The sequence below is a fragment of the Bombus terrestris genome, chromosome 12 (assembly GCF_910591885.1).
Source record: "Bombus terrestris chromosome 12, iyBomTerr1.2, whole genome shotgun sequence".
NCBI lineage: Eukaryota > Metazoa > Arthropoda > Insecta > Hymenoptera > Apidae > Bombus > Bombus terrestris.
In genome coordinates, this window is record NC_063280.1 from 1447925 (window position 1) to 1471047 (window position 23123).

Here is a 23123-nt window from a genome sequence, read left to right on the forward strand (position 1 = left end):
AAATACATTTGAAGTCATAGAATAATATGCTCTTTTTAAGTGAGCAACAGCATAAAATATTAATCTTTTTAGTTGTAATTGCAAGTACTCTTGTAATTATATAATGTATATTACCACTTAACTTCATTATCCAAATCAATTTTAAGAGAAAAATAATTTCAGTTACTTGTACATGAAAAATTTATTATGTGCATAAAAACAGCAGTTATATCTCTTATATAATAATGTATGCTTTATATTATTCTACATCAATGTAAAAACATTAATTCAACATAAATATAAAAAGATGTATATTTATTTCATAATGTTTTCGTCCCTTAAACATGTTAATCTCTTTTATTTCATTACTAATTGTTGTTATAAACTTTAAATTAAATTTATTCACTTTGAATACTTTATTTCTAATTAAGGACTTGAAATGTTCTATTGTCACAAATCAAGTACATGTAATTAGTTTTCAAATACTGGACATTATTTAAGTATATAAATGGCAGTTAATTAGACATCACATAATGCTGAGTATATGTGTATATATATATAAACAATGAATAATAAAACTATACCAAACAAATGTTTATACTAAGATAATCCAAGTATATTATATATTTTAATTAAAATAATTATTAAATTATAATTAACAAAATCAAGTTTTGCTCCACTTGTATCTGTTAACAAGAGCTTTGATATCTATAATAATAAAAGCAGCAATTAATAACTTGGCAGTGTATAGAAGTAGTTAAGTGAAGGTTAGTAAATAAAAAAAGTGAAAATATCAACACATGGAAGAACACATTTTACTGTACTTCAAAGTTACCAAATATTTGTTTCATCGAATCATTTTAACATGATATAATAATAAGTTGTTTCAAGAAAAACAAAGTAATAAGATAAGTATGTTACAGAAAGCAATAGCAATTCTATTTGTGTTTTATGAGTCACAGAATATTAAAATCACAATGAGATCGTCACATTTTCATCTACAACTATAATACAACTATTATTAACGCATTTTAATAGTCATAATGCAGTCCATTGCTTATTTACAGTAGAGGTTCCATTCTATCATTTTTATTACATTGCTATTTTTTTAGTAGTATTATCTAAATTTCGTAAAATTAATAATAATTTTCAAATAAGTATCTACTATTAATTTAGTTGATTACAACTAGTCTTAGTTATGATTATTCATGAAGATTTACATATTTATGTATTCAATAGTATGATCCTTTGCTGTAATAATACACTGGACTATAATATAACTAGAATTATTAAATTTCAATGTATCAATGGTATAAAAAAAAGAAATAAAAATATAAAAGTCCATATTGTTAATAGAAAATTAGACGTTATTAAAGGTTTTCACTTTTAAAAATTTCAGTGCATTAATGTAAGCATTTGCACATACTAAAGCAAAATTTATGTATGCCATCAATACAATGAAATTTAAATTAGTAAGTTAAAAATTAGTACTTACATATATATTATCCATGACACAGTCATGAGAAAACAACGATAAGGAAGTTTGTAACTTTCTTTGCATATGATTAATTTAAGAGAATGCAACATATAGTTTTAGACAATTATCTAATTTATATTAATTTAATCATCTATGTGAATTTCCGATAACTTTCGATAAATAATAATACAAAAGTTATGCAGAATATAATAACTATATACTATGTATGAATTAATAGAACATTGTTAGAAGAAATATTATCAATAGAAAATCTAATGTTTTTCAATCTTCACTTATGTATTTATCTAAAAATGATATTCTATATTTTTTATAATATACGGATAATAGAAACATTTTCGCGTGAATTTGTACATTAAACCTTGTGAAGCAGGCAGTGAATTGCAGGCAGCATCACTGTGCTATAAAGTTATTTATATCACTCGTATACTGCAGACATAAATACAAATGGACACAATAAGTATGATGGCAAAGCTAATTGCACATTATGTATAATCTATTTCTTAATCTTAAAATATTTATTCTATGAACTGAATCGTGTTGTTTAATTTATGAACGCATTAAAATACATGAGAATAGGCAATTATATAATATATGTTTTAAAATCTGAATATTTGACATATAGTTTTATCAATGATTATAAATATTAAAGTTAAAAGTTAATGCACTTGTTGTATATGCGTATATAGTTTACGATTATACCAATTATTAGATAAATAATGATATTAATTACGTTATCGGAGATAACGAAAAAAGACAGTGCCATCATACATAAAATGCTATTGTCCTCAAGGAGGACTGTGTGGTATCATAAGGGGGAAACTGTGTATGCAGAAACATACAAAGTACAGTAGGCACCATTTTAAACAATGAAAGATTGCAAACAATAGTCGCCTCCAATGTCATTTTCGTTTACGAATTCCACGATCAACAGTTTCTTGTGGTGACAAACGATGAACACGGGGCGGAGGATGAAGATGAGAATGTGACGGAGGATAAGATGAACCTGTTTGATCCCACCAAAATGATGAGTAATCCCATATAGGTAACATAACGGGAGAAATAGGGGGTATTGGAAGAGGATGAATGAATGCAGGATGATTACGTTGTGTCATTACTAATCCATGTCCCTGACTGGCCATATAAGAATTGTATTGAGTGTTATTGTATAGTAGATGGGAGGTGTGAGATGTATTAGCATTATAATGAACAACAGAATTTGGTGGCAATTGGGGTCCTTGATTAGGACCCCAAGCCAGCTGCTAGCATCTTCGGCTATGCCAATGTGTCATATAATCTTGATAGCTTACGGTAACCTTCTCGCTCTGATATCTTGTTAATTTCACACTACGTCTAATATCTGGAGTGACCAAGCCTTTGTAACCACCTTTATGCAACAACGAATCTATCGTTTGTATCTGGTCCCATCCTAAACACAATAAACTGTGCTTTTCAAAATATGTTTGTAGCATAGAATTTTATATTGTGTAGTATAATACAGAACTATAGTCTGTGATAAAAGTATTTACCAAAGGTAATGAAATATAAGTAAATTACAAACCTTGTTCTGTTGCAACATCAGGTAAATAGGTAGCAGTTCGTTTATTACCCTTCTCATTATGGAATTCTATACGAATTCCATGGACACCTACTTCCCAGTCTAAATAATCAACACCATCTTCAAAATGTCTCAGAATTGAAACACTTACATGTAAACGTGGAAGTTCATCCCGTGTGATAGGATTAAATCGTGAATCTTTGAATGCACTTCAAAAAGTTACACATATTATTAAAAATATAAAGCAATATTTTATCTAAATAAAAATATAAAATTTTACCTAGTTGTTGCATATTCTCTAAGTCCAGCATGTAACTGCATTGCATTAAATGTTCCAATGCAACCTCTTAACCTCATATCTTTTCCGATAGTCCATGTTACAAATAATGGGCTATAAAAAAAAATGCATACAGATATATGTTGTTTTTTATATTATTTATAAATAAGGATACTTTTAGGCAAAATATATCATGGTTATATGAATGAAGTTGATAATCTAAGAAAATATATTTTCTTTGCAAGATAAAAACTTGTTTCTGTATAATAATAAACAGAAAAAGTAATAAATAAGTAGAAAATAATTTAAATTTTTACAAAAGATCCTATAGATACATATACATACATATACGCAATAAATGATTTTTATTTTTATGTAAATAGTATCATGAATATAAACAAATAATAAATAATATATTTCGAAAGTGAAAACCAACATTGAACTTTACGTAGGCGATAAATTCTTATAATTAAACTTGTATTTCGTTGTTTGAATGCATCAACATTGTAACAAAGAAACTCAAGGAAGGTGAAGGTACACGAACACAACATTTGAACAGAAAAGAGAGAGCAGCTGATACGCAGGCATATAAGATAAAGATAGCTATATAAGAGAAAGAGACGGTAATATGAAAGAAAGAATAGAAAATTTAAAAAAGTAAAGACAGTGACAGTAAATATTATTACTTACAATGCTTCGTTGCTAAAGTTGGGCGGTTTTGGAGGGTCGAGTTGATGTAATTGGCAATAAAGAACATCGAAGCAAAAGAAGCCCATCTCAGGCTTTACTATTACACTGTTTCTTAGTTGTATGCCATTTTGTAATATCGAACCATTACAAGGAACACTCGACGAATTGTTCAGCTTTTGCTTTTTCGTTCCACAACAACCTGCAGCCATGTTTTCTTAGTCGATTCCTTGAACGGTCGCTACTACTGCAGATACGATCGGCCCTCAACCTACACGACTTCCATTCTTCTCTCCTGCTGTTGCGGACGCGATCGCGCGCGCGTTCCGCTAGATGTCCTCATACTCGTGGAAACAGCTGTTTCATTATCTGCCATTTGATAAAAGCGCGGCATCGAACGGTGAAATTTGAAAATTGGCGGCAGTATTAGCGGTTAATTTATCGCCGATACACGTGTGAGAAGTAATAACTTAAAAGTGAAACAAATCGATCGAATAAGAAAAAGATGGACACGGCACGCAACAAGCGAAACACTTTACAATAATAAGTATGTTTAAACAATCATATTCGAATCTTCTGTTGTGCTGCACAATGGAGGTTGCAAATTTCAAACGAAAAATTTAATACATCATCATCGTAATCCTATTGGAGTGTATAAATAGAAGATTATTACATAATTATACTGTATGCAAAAATAATCGATACATAATCATGATTTGATTTCAATAGCAGATAATTGCTTATTCTTCATATACATGTATATACATGTTTGTATTATTAACGAGCAATTTTATTTCATGATGTTATATAAATTTTGTTCTGTTTTGTATAATGAAACGGTACACGATACGTTAAAGTACGATAGTTAAAGTATCGTTCGTTTTGACAACACGAAAAACACTTGAGAGACATGTGTGAATATAATTACTTGAAGAAGAAACTATGCCGAGGGCACCGACTTTTCTAACCCCTTACCTGGCACCTGCTCACGATGCATCAGAGAAGCTCAAGGCGTGACAGCAGATTCAACCTGGCAACATGTGCATGCTTGTAGTTGTCCGGTATATTGCTAAGTGGCTATATTTTTTGTGACAGCTAACATAGTATACTCATAGTTTATCGCGTAACGGTTGTAAAATTTGTGCCGAGTGTCTAGTGAAATTGCAATCTTCATTTTTTATCTACGGAAGTACACTTTTGAGGTAATCAAAGCATCGAGTCACAGAATTGAGAATTGATCCTTGATTGTATCTGGTATTAAGTGTAATGATACACATAAACATAAATCGTAATCTTAATTTGTTGGTTAAGGAGAAACGTCAAAACGTGAAAAAAAGAAAATAATGTGATATTAAATTCATTATTTATAGCCAATTTTTAAGTTGATGTATTATCATCATTCATTTGAGTACAAAGAAAAACGGAAAACCTGGATGAAAAGTAGAATACATTCGAGAAGTTGCGGAGAAACTACAGAATCGTTCGATGATGTTAGTGTAGTAAAAATGGGTAAGGATTTTCTTTCTATATTTACTTCACGTATGTATGTGTCACGTTACATTATTCGAATCTCGCTCGCCGATGGTCATTTCCAATCTTGTCTCTTGAACACGTATATATATATATGTATATGACATACCATGTTTGTATTAACTATGTACAGTTTATACGTGAACACGTTATATAAAATGTGTCATAATACTTTGAACATCTGAAAGTGACTCACTTTACGCAATCTTTACGCGGCGCTCGAGTCAGATTATTTCAAATAGATACGAAACCTCGCACGGATATTCAATGAATGGAAAATTCGAAAGCGCAAACGCTATTGGGCAACTTAAGAAAATCTTGTTTCTTTTCGAATTTAATTAGAAAAAATCGCTATCGGCGTTTCGACCGAAATCTTTCGATTGTTTGATTTATTTTACGCTGCCGTGACTCTTTCTTACAATTATTAATTTGAAAGAATACCCTTTTATCTATTCTCATTTACCTTCCGGAAACGCATCACGATTCATTTCAAGATATTTATAACTGAAATAGGCATCGCTGACATCGCCATCGTACGTTCCAATTTACGCTCCGCAAATTATCCACGCTTCTGTGGCGTTGATGCACGGTCGAAGCGCACCTTAAGCAACGTCGAGTTAATTACAGTGATGAGACAGCTGTAATCGATTCGACATTTTAGTGGCAGGTCGATTCACATATAGCACAAAAATCATGGAGGAATATCGATGAGAAATTGATGATGTATTTATGAAAATATAATCCTCATTTTTGATGGTAGATTGATTTTTGTGGTAGGTTTTCCACATGATATGAGGCCCAGCCATAAATTAACAACGACAAGCTATTTCACTTAGACACACAAAATGCATTTGCTAGTTTAATGTAGTTACTGTTGGTGTTGATAATGCACTTGTATGCATCCCACGGACGCGGTTTTACCATTTAGGCTACCAAACAAAAGTTCGACCAGTAACCTACTCAAATCGATTGCGGATAGACGAATCACATTTTGCTCGAAAAAGTGTTTTCCTATATTATATTTTTTTAATCTCAAATATTTTTTTAAATAAAAGATTCTTTTTATATATTAATGTGAAAATCAATTTGTTTAAAATAGCATTTAAGCATTATTTAAATTTTTAATATATTTGCGTCTCAGAATAAATTCATTATATCGAGAACGAAGATTAGAAAACAATTAAAAAGAATTGAAGGTTGCGCGTGATGCAATCGTCGTGTAAGTAGTTCTTGCGCATAAGAAAAATCGCATTCCTACGTATAATTGAAGTAAACGTTAAGAAAAGTTGTAAAAATGTACGCGTGCGATTATGTACACATCATAAAGCTTGAACAATGCTCTTCCTGCAGCATTCTTTCCAATGATTGTCTACATTCTTCTTTTCTTGTACCTACACAGCACTTGATTTCACCTTATTCTTAACGCGAGAAATTTTTCGCCATTTGTCCGAAGGAAACAGTGATCGTTCTTCTATAAAAGAATGGTGTCAAAAGTGCTTTTAGTTATTTTTTTCCTCATTTCGTTACATTAAAATGGTCATACTCTAACGAAGATCTTATTCTATTAAAAAAGGTATGATTTAATGCTCTCAAGAAATTATAACGATATCGGATAAATGACACTATGATTGTATGGAAGGTCGGAATTTACGCAATGCAGTTCGGGAATTTCTTCAAGATACTGACACGTCAACCACGGTTATCTTCGTTTGTCTTTTGAATAGTTACATGCTTATTGGGAAATCCTAGCCTTGAGAAGTCACTATTTGCGATATCGTCCAAGAATTCTCACACGTCTTGCCTTGCCTGTAATTATCATAAATTTGTTTTTATGCAAAATTATATGCATCGTTGAACTCTGTGTGATTTTCCTTCAATCGTCCGCGATTAATTCCTATAGATTACATCTGTAAGATTTCATCTATAAAATATTCAATTGTGTAAAATATCTTCACACAACCCAACCCCAACTTAACTTCAATTAAATTTACGGTAAAGGATCACCTCGAATTTTTTGGTTTGGTACGGTTCTTTACGCTTACGTATTTCTGATGAAAATATGCAAAATAAGATAATGACGGTGACTAGTAATTTTAAAACTATTATCAAGTATCTTGTTTACTACACCTACGCGTAATATCTTATAGCCATTTATCGTTTGCTGAAATAAGATGAATATTAATTTTTTGCTGTAATGAGAATTTAATGATCTTTGTAATGATTAGAAGAGTCTAATACATAATTGAAATGGGAAGTATTGATAAGGAATGAAATATGAATTCTATCAATTGTCCAGGATATGTTTTTAGTAATAAATATGAGAGAACAAATAATACTTCAGCGCGCCTTCAACAACGCTGCAGAGTATTTGTAGCGTTTCAATCCATTTGCAAGCTACTTCGTGCTGTAGAACGTCGAAATATTTCTTAGTAACTGTAGAGCTTTCGCAAGAAGACGTACAGGTATTACTATATTGCAGTTGCATGTGCATCGATCATTCGGACTCGCTTTTTGTTTATCAGTAGTTCAAAAATTTCCGTTAATAAAACTCTGTCAATATCTTAACCATTTCCAATATATTATTGAGAATATAAATGCTTGAATGTAGTATATGATACATTTTTTTAAATATATAATAATATAATAGTTCAAAGTTACCGTAAGATTCTGATAGAAATATTTTTTAATTTTGATTTAATTATATGTATTAACGAAAAATTTAAGTCTCGTATAACGATCGTAAGCTCAATTTTATCCGTTCTGCTCCTCTTCGTGAGACTTCGAAGCTAATTGAAATCTTAATGTGAAAGATTAACCAAAGCAACATCACTCGTTAAAAAGTCATTCGCTATGTGTGTTCGAGCGATTCAGTTTACCGGCGAACATTGCATCACAAGAATACATGTGCCGATTGTTTTATGTAAATTAATACACAGAACACTTGAAGCGTATTACTGTTTGAGCTGAGTTGTACAACGTGTACTGTATGAGCCAGTGACTCATGTGTGACTATTGTGTGAGCCAGCGGAATTATGCGTTTAGATACACTCAAAGCAATTGCAATAATTGAGGTATACATTGATTGATTTCGTTTCAAATGTAAATCAAGGCAGTATTATTATCTCTATGTTGTCTCGAAAAAGATAAACATATTTAACATAATTGGAACCGCAAATTTGTTGTAAAAATACAGTAGATTGTATCATCAATAAAAATTATTGATCATTTTGATTTGAGCGTGAAAAACTGTGTCAAAAAATGGGAAATGTACTTTTTATTAATTTTAGCGTTCATCAATTGCAATTTATGCTAATAACGAGGACTTACATCTCCACTATCATTATTACATTATCGCAGTTACGGAAAATGCCAATCTAAACTGATAAATATTTCGCTAGATCTACTCTAGATTAAATAAAGGTTTTTGAACTTTTAACCTGGATGAAAATAGGAGAATCAAGTCGTCAACTTGCAAATCGAATCTGCTCTCATTTTGTGTCTGCCAAACACTCTTCTTTATTCACTTACGGGAATATTGGCACTGCTGTGATCTGTTTGGACTGTATTTTTAATCTATACATGTACCGTTTTAGAGAATCAAACTTATTTTTTCTAAAATATAATACTTTGATTTTCAAATAGTACACACTACCGACATTCATGTATGTTCAAGTATCTATATAATTTTAAATGTTTTATATTTATATATAGCTATATACAAACAACATAAACAAGAATTTTTAATACACCTTAATGAAGAAGGAAAAGATATCTATATGACTGTGGTGTTAATAATCCTGACTAGAGATTACAACAATATTGCAATTGTCTAATTTAATACTTTATGGAGCATCTATTATACATATAAGTATTACTATTCGAATAGCTACATCTTATGATACTGTTATTAAAAGAATCTACTAATACAAACATAAATCTTTCTTAGCAGTATTCAAATATTTTTACTAGCTATCTTAATTCAAAGACGTAAAACATCATATCAACATTTTCCAAACGCTAACAATATTATTGCAATCCTTGCTCTACTTTCTTAAAATTAATGATAAACATTAACAATAGCATTACGTAGAATTGAAATAGTAAGGAACAAAAGAGATATTACGTAATACCAGGTTTCTCCTACAACTAAACTCGAGCCTGAGGTATATACTTGTTCGCTATTGCTTGACATTTTTATATTCTCAGTAGGGTGACAATGATATTCATCGTCGCTTGGTAACACATCCTTTACGATGGCAAAAAAATTTTCTAAGGGACATAGTTCTGTGCAACCAGGAATAGTTTCGATTATAAGCTGTTCGGAAACTCCAGTCCAGTGTAAAACCTAGCAACGAAGTAATAAAAGTAATTATTAATAAATACATTTTTAATGTAAAATTCCGCATTTTATGGACGAAATATTTACCCGAACGTAATAATTCCCTTTCTTATCGCGTAGCGTTTCCAGAATGAGAGTAGCACCGTATGCAGGAACAATGGGTTCGTCCAATTCCAAAGCTCTCGCAACTGCAGCGACGTTCATTTCGTGCGCCGAGAAAAGGAACGCTTTCCTATCGTACGGTTCTAATTTGCCCGCTTTGTACGTCTTAATATCTTCTACCATTTTACGTATTAACAAACCTGTAAAAATAAAGTACAAGAATGATTAACGTATCTTTCGCGTGATATTAACAATGTTTCACGTAAAAAAATTAGTATCCTTGTACCTCCATTTAAACGTTTCAGCGTTCTTGTGTATGATCTGAGTCTAAAGTCTAGCGCGATTATCTCCTTCATCGGAGTAGGATAAACTGATTTGGTCCATTCTGGCAGAGTCAGGTTTTGAGATGCCTGCAAATCAATGTTTTTCAACTATCTGGTCCTTTCAAAAATCTATATTCAATACATGTACAGTATGAAAGTAACTTCACCTGTTCTTTTAACAAATTATAAAGATCTATATAAATTAATCTAAATTATATCTAAATTATAAAAATCTATATTCAATACATGTACAAGTAACTTCACCTGTTCTTTTAACAAATTATAAAGATAAGTAACAGCGGATGTCGTGTTGATGGCCTTCCCGGTCCTCTGGGTCAAATAATTCATTATAGGTTTATACTTGCTCATTAAATCCCGCGCTTTGCTTTGTCGCAGAAATTTACTGTATTCTTCTCTGTATCTTGAGTCACAAACGATAAAGATACATAATTATTATACTGAAATATCAAGAGCTGCCAGGTGTTCTTACGATCCTACTTTTCACGAATAATTCGCATCTCATAATAAAGATAGACACGAAAAGAATTACCTGGGGCAATGATGCGGAAATAGAAGATTGTCAGTCTCATAAGGCTCGAAGAACGAGAATACCGGAATCCAAGATAGATTCGGATTCCAGGTTTGCTTCTCCGAGGGTGGGAATAATCCAGCTAGAACTAGCTCTAGAGACAACTGAGTTCTTGGGATATGAGTCGATTGGGCATAGATCTTCTCCGGCCAGTAATCTGGCCCGAAATATTGATCGTAACGTTCACGGAGCATTGTCCCAATCCTGTATTCTCGCAGCTTGCCTCGCTGTGTACATAGTTTCACGAAACAATTATCGTTTGTGTTTGCCGGTATGTGTCGTTAATGACTTCGTAATTGCTTCGTAATAGATAATGATTACTTTCTTTATCACTGTCTTGTGGAAATAACGTTGAAACGTTGGAAGAGACGTTTTAGAAAACGTGATCTTACAGAGTTACCGTGCGCCATTAAAAAATTGAGAAGATTAAAAATCAAATATTTTTACATTTTACTATGGTAGAAAAATATGTAGTATGAAATTACACGCGAGAAGAATGACTCAAGCTCGTCCAAAGTTTTGAATAACCTCTTGCAAAGACAAAATTCTTTGATCGTACTTTCAAGGATTTCTTGGAACTCGCAAAATGCTTTATTAAACCACACCTTAGTATTGACATGGTATATGAGATTTAGATTCGTATCTAGGTTATAAAGATCTATCAGATGTGATTATATTGAAATGTATAAGGATAATATCATAATCGATATTTATAGTTGTGAACTACGTTATAGATAATATACATTGACTTTTAGTTATTCCATCATTGATTATCAATTATTACATAAATTTTTTACTTACGTTCGTTAAATCCCCATCACCCATTGGATGGTACGAGTAGTCGCGATAAGGATCGTTAGGATAGTTTTGATACTCCCGCTGCGGTACCTTATCACCGTGTCGAAACACCTTGAAAAACACATTTTGGCATTAATTTAAAATTACTTTACACTAATAATAATTCAAAATAATCATCGACTATTTTACACATAACTAGATAAATCACTATGCACTTTCACTTCAAGTTATCTAGGAAAAGAGGTTATATCCGTTTGAAAGATCACAACTATTTGCATACGGTTGTAAAATCTTTCGATGACGAAATGATTATTTACCACGTGTAACAGTTGTAAATCCAAATTACAGTTGACCATGGTGACGAACAAAATAAAATTAAAAAGAACTACCAAAAGATCGAATAACATGTTTTATTCTGTTAACGCCGGTTGGATAATGATGCAAGGAACGACGGGTACGTCCGGAATGTACAATTTCTCCGCACGATCTACGAAGAAGTATATATTCCTGCTCGTGCTTAACTAAAACAACTCGTTGGGTGGGGGTGGATAAGGAACATAGGCGAACAGGTTTGCAGTTCTCTTGATTTTTATCGTGGGTTCCCCGTTTTTGCTCGTTACGTTGATCCTTTTCCTGCTGCCAACTCGCGATCGTGGTGCTCTTCGAAGGCCAAGTACTTAAGGAATGGGTCTTCTGGCGGGAACTGTTCCTTGTCTAGGTGACTAAAGTTCAATATCATGTCGTCGAGAAAGTTATATGTCATCGCTAAATAAAGATTACTCTCAATTGCCTTGAAGGTATCCTATATAACCATGTGGTTCCTTGCAATCGAATCTTATACTTTGGTACTTTCGTTGATTATTCTCTGTTGCTTAATCTAAGATTGGAACTTCTAAAAAAGGAGCGGAGAAAGTAGGAAAAGATTGAATTTAATGTTAGGCAATCCGTTTTCGAATATGTAAATAATTAAGATTATTTTAGGACGTAGCAGACCTTTCTTAATACATCTCAGAGTTGTAAATACTCATACTATAATACATCGGAAAAATTAGAAAATGAGATTTATATATTCAATCTTAATGGCAGTGACCCAACCAGATTAAATTTTTATCTAAACGACATAAAGCATATAATACACTTCTAAATACTGATTGATTCGTAATTTGTTGCATTGTCGTAATTACACGTAGTAACTTGTAAAAGGAGAATGTAATCCATAAAGGGGAAATATATTACATAATTAATTGTAATTTATCAATATGCATATAAAGATTATGAAACACTTTCCTGCTTAATTTAATTTATTCTTCCTGAGAATTTGATATTAAAGTTCCTACATCGTACTAAGAATCTTCCTCTACCTGTTGTTCGAGTTTATTTATTTTTATTTTCTGTTGAGATAGCTTTTTACATAAACAAAAGTATCTGGGATTTACGAGGAAAAAATTTAACAACTTGTAGAAAATTCCAGTATCTAATTGAAGTACTTATAGGACACTCTAAATGTAAAATAAGGACACGAATAAAACTTATCCCTGAAATGAATACTTTTTAGACGAAAAACTAGTCAGTTTTGTGTTTCGTTAATAAATTCGCCAAGATGTTGAGACGTTTATAGCCGCGTTGAAAAAGAAACAAATGACCATTCGTAATCATATACAGGTTGCAGTTTCGTAAGACTTCAATAGTTACCACAAGTGCTCGCTAGTTTATCAAGGATAAGTCAACTTGATTGTTATCGATAACATCTATTTGAATGAAACATAGTTCCAGAGGCTGGTACATTGGCTATTCGTCTCATTGCATTCTCAACCTGGGCGTTATAGATACATACATTCAATTGCAGATACAAATTGTTCTAGGAACTTTGATAGTTTAGACACTATTTCCGAACAGAGAGATCGAAACATTAATACTATCTCTAAACTATCTTTGATGGAGAAAATCCTGAAACGTTTATTTTGTACTTTGTACGTTTTAATACTAATACATGACGATCAATATTAATGATTGTTAACAGATGACCATTAATATAAGTACACATGTAAGGAGGAAATCTCATACGAATTACGATCATCGGTAGTTGTATATTTATTCATTTTACATGGATATTATTAACTACATAGATTAGTCACATCGCTTTATTTAAGTGCCATCTGACGTCTCACGGAATTTCTGGTTTACCAATTCCGTCACGCTTGTCTATCTAGTTTTTCCTTTTACGATTCGATTCTGGGAATAAAGGAACTTAGTTTATACTGTATGTAGGCGAACCGTATACAAAAAATTTCAACGATAATACGATGATAAAACAATTCGCTTCGAGGAGTTAAAAAAGAAAACGAAGGTTGCAGCTTTATTCGATGTATATTATACCTCAAAGAAAATAACTCAATTGTACCGTAAGAGACGTTAACTCAATTTCTACAAAGTCGACATTCGTATTTTTACTGTGTAAAGGATCGTAAATACAAATAATTTCCATCACTTTTTTAAATGTATACTATGATTCACGTACATCGTGATGATATCGACTTCCTCTTAATGGCTTCTGTTAATGAATGGTTTTGTTTAATCACCGTCATATTGCACGTATACACTGATAGAGCGGACAAAAAACAGTGAGTTGACATTATATGAGTATTCGGAAGGGAAACATTAATTATTCGCGGTTTAATTTAAACAGAACTCGTTCGACATCTTTCATTCTATGTAAAACGTTGTAGAAAATATAACGAGATTATAAGCAAGATATAAACTATTTATGGACAATGGATTTTACACTCCACTTCAACTTTATTTAATCGAAAATCGCCGATCTCGGTTCAAGTACGATGCGGTATAGGTTACATCTTTTTTTAAATCTTCGTCGCATTAAAATAATTCCTTACTGTATATGCTTCTGAATATTTTGTTTTTATCCCGTAACACCTTATCGTATCACCGAATATTATGCCTTCGTTCAGAATTTTGATGGGAGATCCCCTTTCAAACTGTTCAATTTTCAATACTAAATATCGAAAAACATTGTTACTAAATTCTAAATAACTGTGATGGATTTCCTGTTTAAGATACAATGATGATTTAACATCGAACGTGTAGTTTATTCATTTTTTTCGTTTGAAGAACGTGAAACAAGTAACAATGACAGATCGCTCTTCATATAAGCGGAGTGTATCGTACCTGTTCTTACGGTGTTGATGTGCAATGATACACGTCATGAGAACGTAGGCGAAGAAAAATTATCGCAATAATGCATCATAGATAGAACAAATTGTGGGCGTGTCCTGAATAAAATTTATCGATACACATCTCTGTTTTATTGCAGACATGCATATTAAAGGGTTGAAAAAATGAGATAACCTGATCTTGAAAGACCATAATGTCTAACAACCACGCGCTGTATCCTTAATAAATTTTTAAAAAGATCCTCCCTGCCATGAGGGTCGACATCATTCGTTTCTTTTTGCATAGCGAATCTTTACTGTGTGAAAAGGATTCATAAAATTTTATGTAAAGAAAATAACGACGCGGGTATGTGTATTAAAACTGAACTCACCGGTATTCCTTCTCGCAATCACGTGTGTATGTATTCGCCCGGTTTTATGTATCTCGAGCCTGACGTAGCAAGATTATTGCTAAATTTATGAAGTCTTCATAAAAACGCGGGCGTGAATAGATGGTTAATAGTATTTGTTTCTTGGTACCTTTTACGCGGTATAAGTTAAACGACACGTACCGTATAAAACTTTAATGATGTACTTTTTAATTTATAAAAAGAAATGGATAGCGCAATTTAAATAAGTACTTGTCACGTGATAAGCGGATTCGGTTTTTTAAATTTAATATGCGATTCTTAATAAGATCCACTTCTGAAAATCGGGTCATTCACGCGAGATATATGCATTTTTTTTATGACGTATGTATTTATAAATAAGTTGCATTTCGCGATTATGGTGACAAGAGATAGGGAATCGATTGTATTTATTTTAATCAGTTTTAATTTCGCATGTCATTACGTCGAAAAGTGGTTCTGCGAAGTTGATGAAATATAGCATTCATCTGGGAAATATATATTTCAAACAGCTATCGCTGCTTAACTCTGTACGTTTGTTGATCTCGAGATATCGTGTATCTCGTCACGTTATGCAAAAAGCTCCGTTAGATTATAACTATCCATTGCAAGTTGACGTTCGACATTATCCGGTTCTTCTCTCTCTTCCTCTCTTTCTCCCTCTATTTCGCAATTCGTTCTAGTCACGTTCGTTTTTTTTTCTCTTCTTGAAAATCCATTTCAACGACTGGATTTTTTATCCTTCGAAGCATCTCTGGACCGACGCGATGTATCGGCTATTCGATTCCATGTTCAAGGCTATGGTAACCTTGAGTCGGATCTTTCCGTACAACTATCGTCACATTCCTACACACGCTAGATACGCAAGCATGGTTTGAATTCTTCGTACGATTTGGTCAGTTTATTTTGTGAAATTAATTTCCCTTTGATTCATTTTTATTATCTGTTTTCGTATCGGCGTGTTGCAATTTTAAAATATAAATTTCGTACTTACCTTTTTTAAGAAGATTCAAGGATACTCTGAGCTATATAATTATGCGGAATGAATTATATTAACGTTTGTTTAATCATGCAAGAGAACGTATAATTTAACCGGATCTTAAACGTGTAAATTCTTAATCTAACATGCCTGCATCTCTGAACGAGTACAAAAGTGTGAGTAGAACAGAAGAAAAAATTATTAAAATACCAGATACGCAATATGTTACAATCCTTTGAAACATAAAATCCACATATATCATGTTCCTGTCGTAAAAATTGAACAGCCTTCGCTGTAATACGATAATCGCTTTTATCACTTCTGACTATAACTTTAAAAATTACATGTTAAAATATGATGCTGCGTAATCAAGATAGTAAAGTATTTACCTTTAATTAACAATTTGAATACGTAGACATATATCAACGCTGTTTCATGAAAATGGTTTACATTCTTCCAACTATTTCAGATCGGAATTAACAAATGACTTAAATTTCATAAGTTTAATTTTTTCTTAAATATTCATCGTGTGATTACATTGCTATAGTCTAAAGATTGAAAACAGATAATATGTAAGCGATAGAATCAGTTCATAGAGTGATTAAAGACAATGACGTGTTACTTATAGCTTTGCGAATAATGCTCATTAATTTACCATTCTTACGATTCAGAAGTCTCAATTTCATCAATATTTTATAATATGTCTAACGATTAGTGAAATATCCTTAGATCGTTTCAATATTTAACGCTATCGTTCACATCGAGGTTTACACTGATACCCGAAATTGCATTCAAGGATATATTGTACATGTACATGAATTTTAATCTGACTACAGACACAAGTTCACCGTTTGTATGAGATACATGGAGAAACTCCCACTATTACGTACAGAATTAATAATGGATGCAGACTGCAAGGCAACAGAGTCACAAATTAGGCGAGCCTCTTATCGTAAATGTACAGCCACGTATGTCGCTTTTATAATCCACAATCACTCACGCATTATAATTTTTAATAAGCAAAGTAACATTGAGCGAGAAATACATTTGCCTTTATTAAATAGTATAACCTGATTAAAATGCAGATATACCAAGACACATTTTGCTCGAGTGAGTTTACGAGAACTACAAGTTTGTTGTAACATCACCCAAGCTGTTGTATCGTTGATCGTTAATGTTTTTCGCAATTTAGATTGGCAGAATATGATTCTGCAAATATTTTTGTACGCTGCTTGGCTTGTCAAATATCGAAATGTAGAAACGCGGGGAAAAAGAGCGGAAGGACACCTCGATAGAACTGCATCGTTGTTAGATACTGCAACTGCAGTTGCCGTTGTAGTCTGACTGCAGACTGAGAAGAGAAATCCGATATTGTGGAATTGAATAACGTATCGACAGACGTCGTAGGGTGCGAAGGCACGTTCTGGAACAACTTCCTCCTGCAGAAACGACAGTAGATCTGCGGGAAATCGATCGAGTCGATTCGACCGCTTTGGCACCGAATCCTTAATGTAATTCTTCAATTTTCGTTCCTTCCTTTTTAGTATCTCTTCATCTACAACTCTCATTCGTTTCGAAGGAGAAAGTTTTTCGAAACCTGTAATACTAGCATAAGCATCACGGTGAAATTACTGATAGATCTAAGCGAAGGAGAGAAAGGCGTGAAAATTATTGAAATATTTTAAACTACGTTTATTATCTGTGTATGTTGATAATAAGAAATAATCAAAATATAAAACGTAGCCAGCATCGCGGATAAACAAAGGGACGTACTACTTGAAGAAATATGGGGAGTGATAAATGATTAAAATTATAAGAGCATATACAGATGCGTATCAAAATCATTATCGTACTTTTATGAAAAAGTGATATAAAATTGTGTATTTGTAACTTTTATCTGAGGATAAGATAGATATACGCGAATGATATAGGTCACCGGAAGTTCGGGTAAATTACCCAGCATACAAACGAGCTTATGTTCCAGGACACGAACGAAGTTAGACCTTGGACTAGTAACCCACATAATGCACACTGAGCTAACACCACCGTCCTTCGAATATCGATAATGCCCGCACACTTCCCCCAGTATTCTTTATCCTTCAAATTTTGTCGATTTACAGTTTATATTTTTACAATAGGGTGACCTACCAGGATAATATTTATCTTATAATACACGAGATATCCTAAATTTTGTACTCGAAAACATTTTTTTATTGACACATATCAGATAGGAAGCACTGGGATGAATATGCATAGGAAAATTCGTTACATTAAATGTATCCTTTTGCGAGGTACCAACATACATTCTATAAAATGACACGAATTTCATAGCGGATGATCTTTAGAGTCGCATGAACTCGTACTTTATGACACGTGGTTTGTCCTATTAACTACAAACGCGTGTACTGGAAACTTTTGATCGTGATATCGTAAGAATCATCCTGGACGACTTTAAAATCGTAGAACATCGAATCCCTGACTTCGAAATGGAGGAACACGCCTTGAATTTTACCAAGGTCACAAGACTATGAACTCTGTGACCCTACGATTATAGGATTCGCCCTCAGTCCTCCTGAAGGCCATAAAACAATGACATCCCTGACCCAGGATGCAAGGCCCGCGTCTAAAATATCCTGTGTTCGTAGAACTCTAAGGCTGCTGCAAGATCTGGTATAATTGTAAATTATAAACACCGAGACTCTGAGAGTTATCTTGAATTACTTCACAATCGTAGTATCCGATCTTAGGCTCTACCTGTACCAGTTCAGAATCGTTAGGTTACTCTCAGATACTGCTGGATTCTCGAATCTAGCTTAGAACTGTGAAGCATAGTTTGGATAATTTCTGAATTCTTAGATCCATTCTAGAGTTGTGTAGAGGTATAAGAAATTCTGTGGATAACTTGGATCTTTGAATCCCTTCTAAGATTAGTCTAATTGAAATTGAAAGATATGTTATGGACCACCTCTGGATCTTTGGATCTACGCTGAACCAATTCATTATTAGATATGCTTAGACTACTCTTAGGTTTTTGGATTCTTTAGATTACTGTCGAATTCTTTGATTCAGCTTACATAACTCTACCAGTAAGAAATACACACTGGACCACTCTTGGAACCTTAAATCCATCCGAGATCAGCTCGGACAATCCCGAGTACAGGAGTCGAGATCCCACGATTCAGGTAGTTTGGCGCAGTTCCTATTACATGGGCGCCAATGTTATTACTCTGGTCATGTCCAATAATTTTAGGATATTTAAAGCTATTTTTATCCTTCAAATTTCTCTTATATATATGTATATATTAGTAATGAATTAAAGAATAAATAACATTTTTAATCTTTTTAATCTTTAATCTTCAATCTTCCAGGTTGAAGGTGACATTCATTATTCCATAAAAATAGTTGGAGCTGACAGTTTTATCACAAGACTTTTTTATGGTCTCAACATTTTTACTTTGTGGTGGAACGGACAAGGATGAAGGTGAGTTCTTTGTTGTTGGATGGTTATTTACGTTGACATAAATGTAGAAATATTTTATTTACTTCTAGAATTTTGTTTACGCAGAGCTTTATGTATTTAATCATCCTTATTTATATACATATTGTTCTTTGGCTAATTAGGTATAAAGTATTAGAATCTTTAATCTTTCTTATGTATATGCGGTATATCAGACAGCTGTGTTTATTTTTACTTTTTTCTTTTGTACATTGAATTTTTTTTCACGCTCCGTTAAATCGAACCTCCTAGTTATTTCTCAATTGAGTCCGAGGACCTAGTGGAGCGTGTCACATCCAGCAGGCTGAATTCTATTAACACTGGTGCATTCAGTCTCGATTCCAGGTTAAATAGAGTTTATTTTATAAGAAACGGGGACATGTACACACTAACGTGTAATCCACGCGTAGATAGTAGGCAGACAGATCGATCGTCTATTTATGCTTAAAACTATTTCCTGTTAGGATTAAAGTAGCGAATTGATGATATCGTAAAATTGTAGCAGAAAAAGTTCAGTTTTGTAAATAGAGATTCATACCAAAATGCAAGAAATTTAGCAATATCTCAATATATCGTAGATGATTTTCCTTTCCAAATATGTTTCGAATTATGTTATAATTACTTTTGTATTATTCATAGATAACTCTAATTGTATTTCGAACAATATCTTCCGATACTATTATATTTGTGTAGCTGATATACATATTCGAGGTTCTCTCGAAATGCATACGTTGGCAGCGTTATTTTTATTCATTTTTGGTAGCCTAGAAATTGACATGAAAGGCGATCGTTCAAAAATTGATGAAACCACAGTATCTTCAACAGTAAATTCAATGTTCATGAACGTGAGCAAGGAAGTGTTCGATAATGGCAGCAGCGAAAACTGTCGAAAGGAATTGAAGAAGACGGCGAACGACTTTTCTCTGAATCGTTGAAAAATGATAGCGTACGTTTTTATTGCTTTAGGGGAGATCTTACCTCGAGAAATATCATGGTTTGTAATAGCTCTCCCACTTTGATACTTCGTTTTATCTCAATAATTAATGGTAGCAGAGACAGTAAATGAATTTTGAAGCTACATTGGGAATTTTCATTTCTCGCAGCTGTCTGTTAATGAAGTTTTGCAATGTCACTATAATTATTTTGAATTCGATGAGAAGGAATATTGGGGGAATTTGAATGTACCGAGGAAGGGTCACTGAGCTATTACCTTCATATTAATATTCTTTTTTGGGAAACTTCTTTCCGTCACGCGGGCAAATGTTACACGAAAGCTTAAAGGAAAGTCGAGGAAGTTTCCTTGTAAATTGATTGGGAACTGCTTGAAAACTACACTGCCGTAATTGAAATCTCTGAAATCAAAATTATTAATAAGGACGTCCCTCGTTAACTCTTCTCTCTCTCTCTCTCTCTCTTTCTCTCTCTCGGTGTAGTGTATAGAGGATGTGCATGATCGAAATTGAATAATTGCTAATAATAATTAAATTCTCTCCTCTACTGTATAGAGCTTCAGTATAAATTATCGAGCGAGTTCACCAAGACGTAATTTCGGTTTAAATTCAGTATAATTTCAGAAAAGCTCATGGAATTGATTAATCACACGAGATTGATGGGTTATTACGTAACTCATTCTAATAATGGGCCGGAGTAAGTCGATCGAACTTTGCATGACAACTGAATGAAAAGGGAATCGTGGTCATTAAGCACAGTTGATAGTTCTTTAGGAGTTAATCGTCATAAACACAACTATCCGATACTCTAAAGTATCCTTCGTGAAAATTTACCTTGCGTTCATGATACTACGAAGATGGTCTGCGTCGTTTGTAAGTGATTTAGGGAAAAGCTGAAATATAATTCCCACTCGTCTACGTATGTATACATATTCCAAAATTAGGTCTTTCGATATACAATAGATAAATCCAACTGTGTCAAAGTAAATTGTTAATATAAAACATTGTAGTCCTGGTATGTTAAAAAGTAGATTACATATATTTGTTTCTATTTAAAAAGTTAGAAACATATCATGGATATAATGAGCTTGTTTGAAAAACACTTGAAACAGCTCCGGGATTATACTGAAACATGTTTCACGAATTTATGAAATATGTAACGGTATATAAATAAAACATGAGAATAATTTATTTATGTCGATTTTGGTGTTACAAGTTGACGCATATTTACTGGAAATTTAAATAGACCCTTCTCTCGATAAAAATTAACGAAAGAATAAGTGGAAAGATATAAACATTGAGTGACTTCTCAATTTATCGATATATTACAATAAACTTCCCTTCATTTGACTAATAAAAATTCTTTCATGTATAAATCGTACTCGTGAATCACGATGAATTACAATGTATAATGGAGAAAGGAAATTTTACTTTATAAATAAGAAAGAAGTACAATATTTATTTTTTTCTTTATATGCATACGTACATACAATAACAAATAGAAAGTTTAAAGTTAGAAAATTCAATATCTAAAAAGAGGATCAATGAGTGAAAAGGTCCGCACGACATCTTTTATTGTCTGACTGTCAAGGCCCAAGCACCGTTAGACAAACCTAAGGTCCCACCATAAATCGAGTCTCATTAGCCTGCAGGAACTTTGAATTCTGCAAGTATTTTCGGTTTATAGCTGGTACTTAAAACAGTCCTTAGGTCTATTGAACGTTCTTAAAGATTACGGATAAAGCTGGTAGTTATAACGGGAAAAACTGGTAATTATATGATAGGGAAAATCAGGCATTTATAGAATAGAAATGTCTAGATTTTCCCACGAGTCATGCCGGTAGGGTGCTTACATCTCCCATCTTCAATCGTTAACGTCTTAGCCAATGGGTAGCGCGGATCCTTGTCCTCACCTTTCCTAACGAAAAGTATGAACAACGAATCAGCTTTCTTCGTTCAAAAGGGACGCCCATACCGAGCTTTCCTCCGTAATCACATCAGAACGAACCTCAGAGTTTCTTATAGCTCCGACTAGAGAGTTTTCTATAGCTCCGACGTAGAATTCATCCAGTTCATACGGCTCTCACGGTGCCTAGAGTTCCCATAGCTCTCACAGTCAGTCAGTCAGTCTTTTCCAGTCAGTCAGTCAGTTAGTCAATTCAAGTCACTCAAGTCACACAGTCGAAGTCAAGCAGTCGACGTCTATTCATTCGGTCATTCGGTTGAGTTTGCTGATTCGATTCAGTCAAAGTCGGATCTGATCAATCGCTACGTCTACTACGACCCGAGAGCCTTCATCTAACAGACTGGCAGTCAGAATCTGAGCAAGATCAAGGCAATCTTCATACTCAACGACGTTACTAGTGTGTGTGATTATACGAAGTTGTTGGAAAATATATAAGTTATAACACTGTTAATCACGGAGTTATATCATTTCAACCACCCCT

At 33.1% G+C, this 23123-nt stretch overlaps 3 protein-coding genes across 3 annotated transcripts in view; 1 reads left to right on the plus strand and 2 right to left on the minus strand.

Annotated features, from left to right (window-relative positions):
- Nucleotides 1-770: 770 nt before the first annotated feature.
- LOC105666316 (AMME syndrome candidate gene 1 protein homolog) lies at nt 771-4317 on the minus strand. The gene is made up of 4 exons (XM_012314511.3): nt 4000-4317; nt 3313-3423; nt 3036-3241; nt 771-2903 (listed from the first exon to the last, which is right to left on the minus strand). The coding sequence occupies exons 1-4, from the start codon at nt 4206-4208 to the stop codon at nt 2737-2739; spliced, it is 693 nt and encodes a 230-aa protein (XP_012169901.1). The 5' UTR covers nt 4209-4317; the 3' UTR covers nt 771-2736.
- Nucleotides 4318-5033: 716 nt separating this feature from the next.
- LOC100648762 (serine-rich adhesin for platelets) overlaps nt 5034-23123 on the plus strand; it is a 132763-nt gene continuing 114673 nt past the window's right edge. Inside the window, exons 1-3 of the mRNA XM_012314512.3 lie at nt 5034-5198; nt 5367-5505; nt 19599-19711. Coding sequence (XP_012169902.2) covers nt 19666-19711 — 46 coding nt within the window. The 5' untranslated portion in view covers nt 5034-5198; nt 5367-5505; nt 19599-19665. The remainder of the gene's footprint in view (nt 5199-5366; nt 5506-19598; nt 19712-23123) is intronic.
- On the minus strand, nt 8783-12364 carry LOC100644099 (venom acid phosphatase Acph-1). The gene is made up of 7 exons (XM_003399416.4): nt 11995-12364; nt 11681-11788; nt 10841-11106; nt 10555-10711; nt 10254-10377; nt 9953-10167; nt 8783-9871 (listed from the first exon to the last, which is right to left on the minus strand). The coding sequence occupies exons 1-7, from the start codon at nt 12082-12084 to the stop codon at nt 9584-9586; spliced, it is 1248 nt and encodes a 415-aa protein (XP_003399464.1). The 5' UTR covers nt 12085-12364; the 3' UTR covers nt 8783-9583.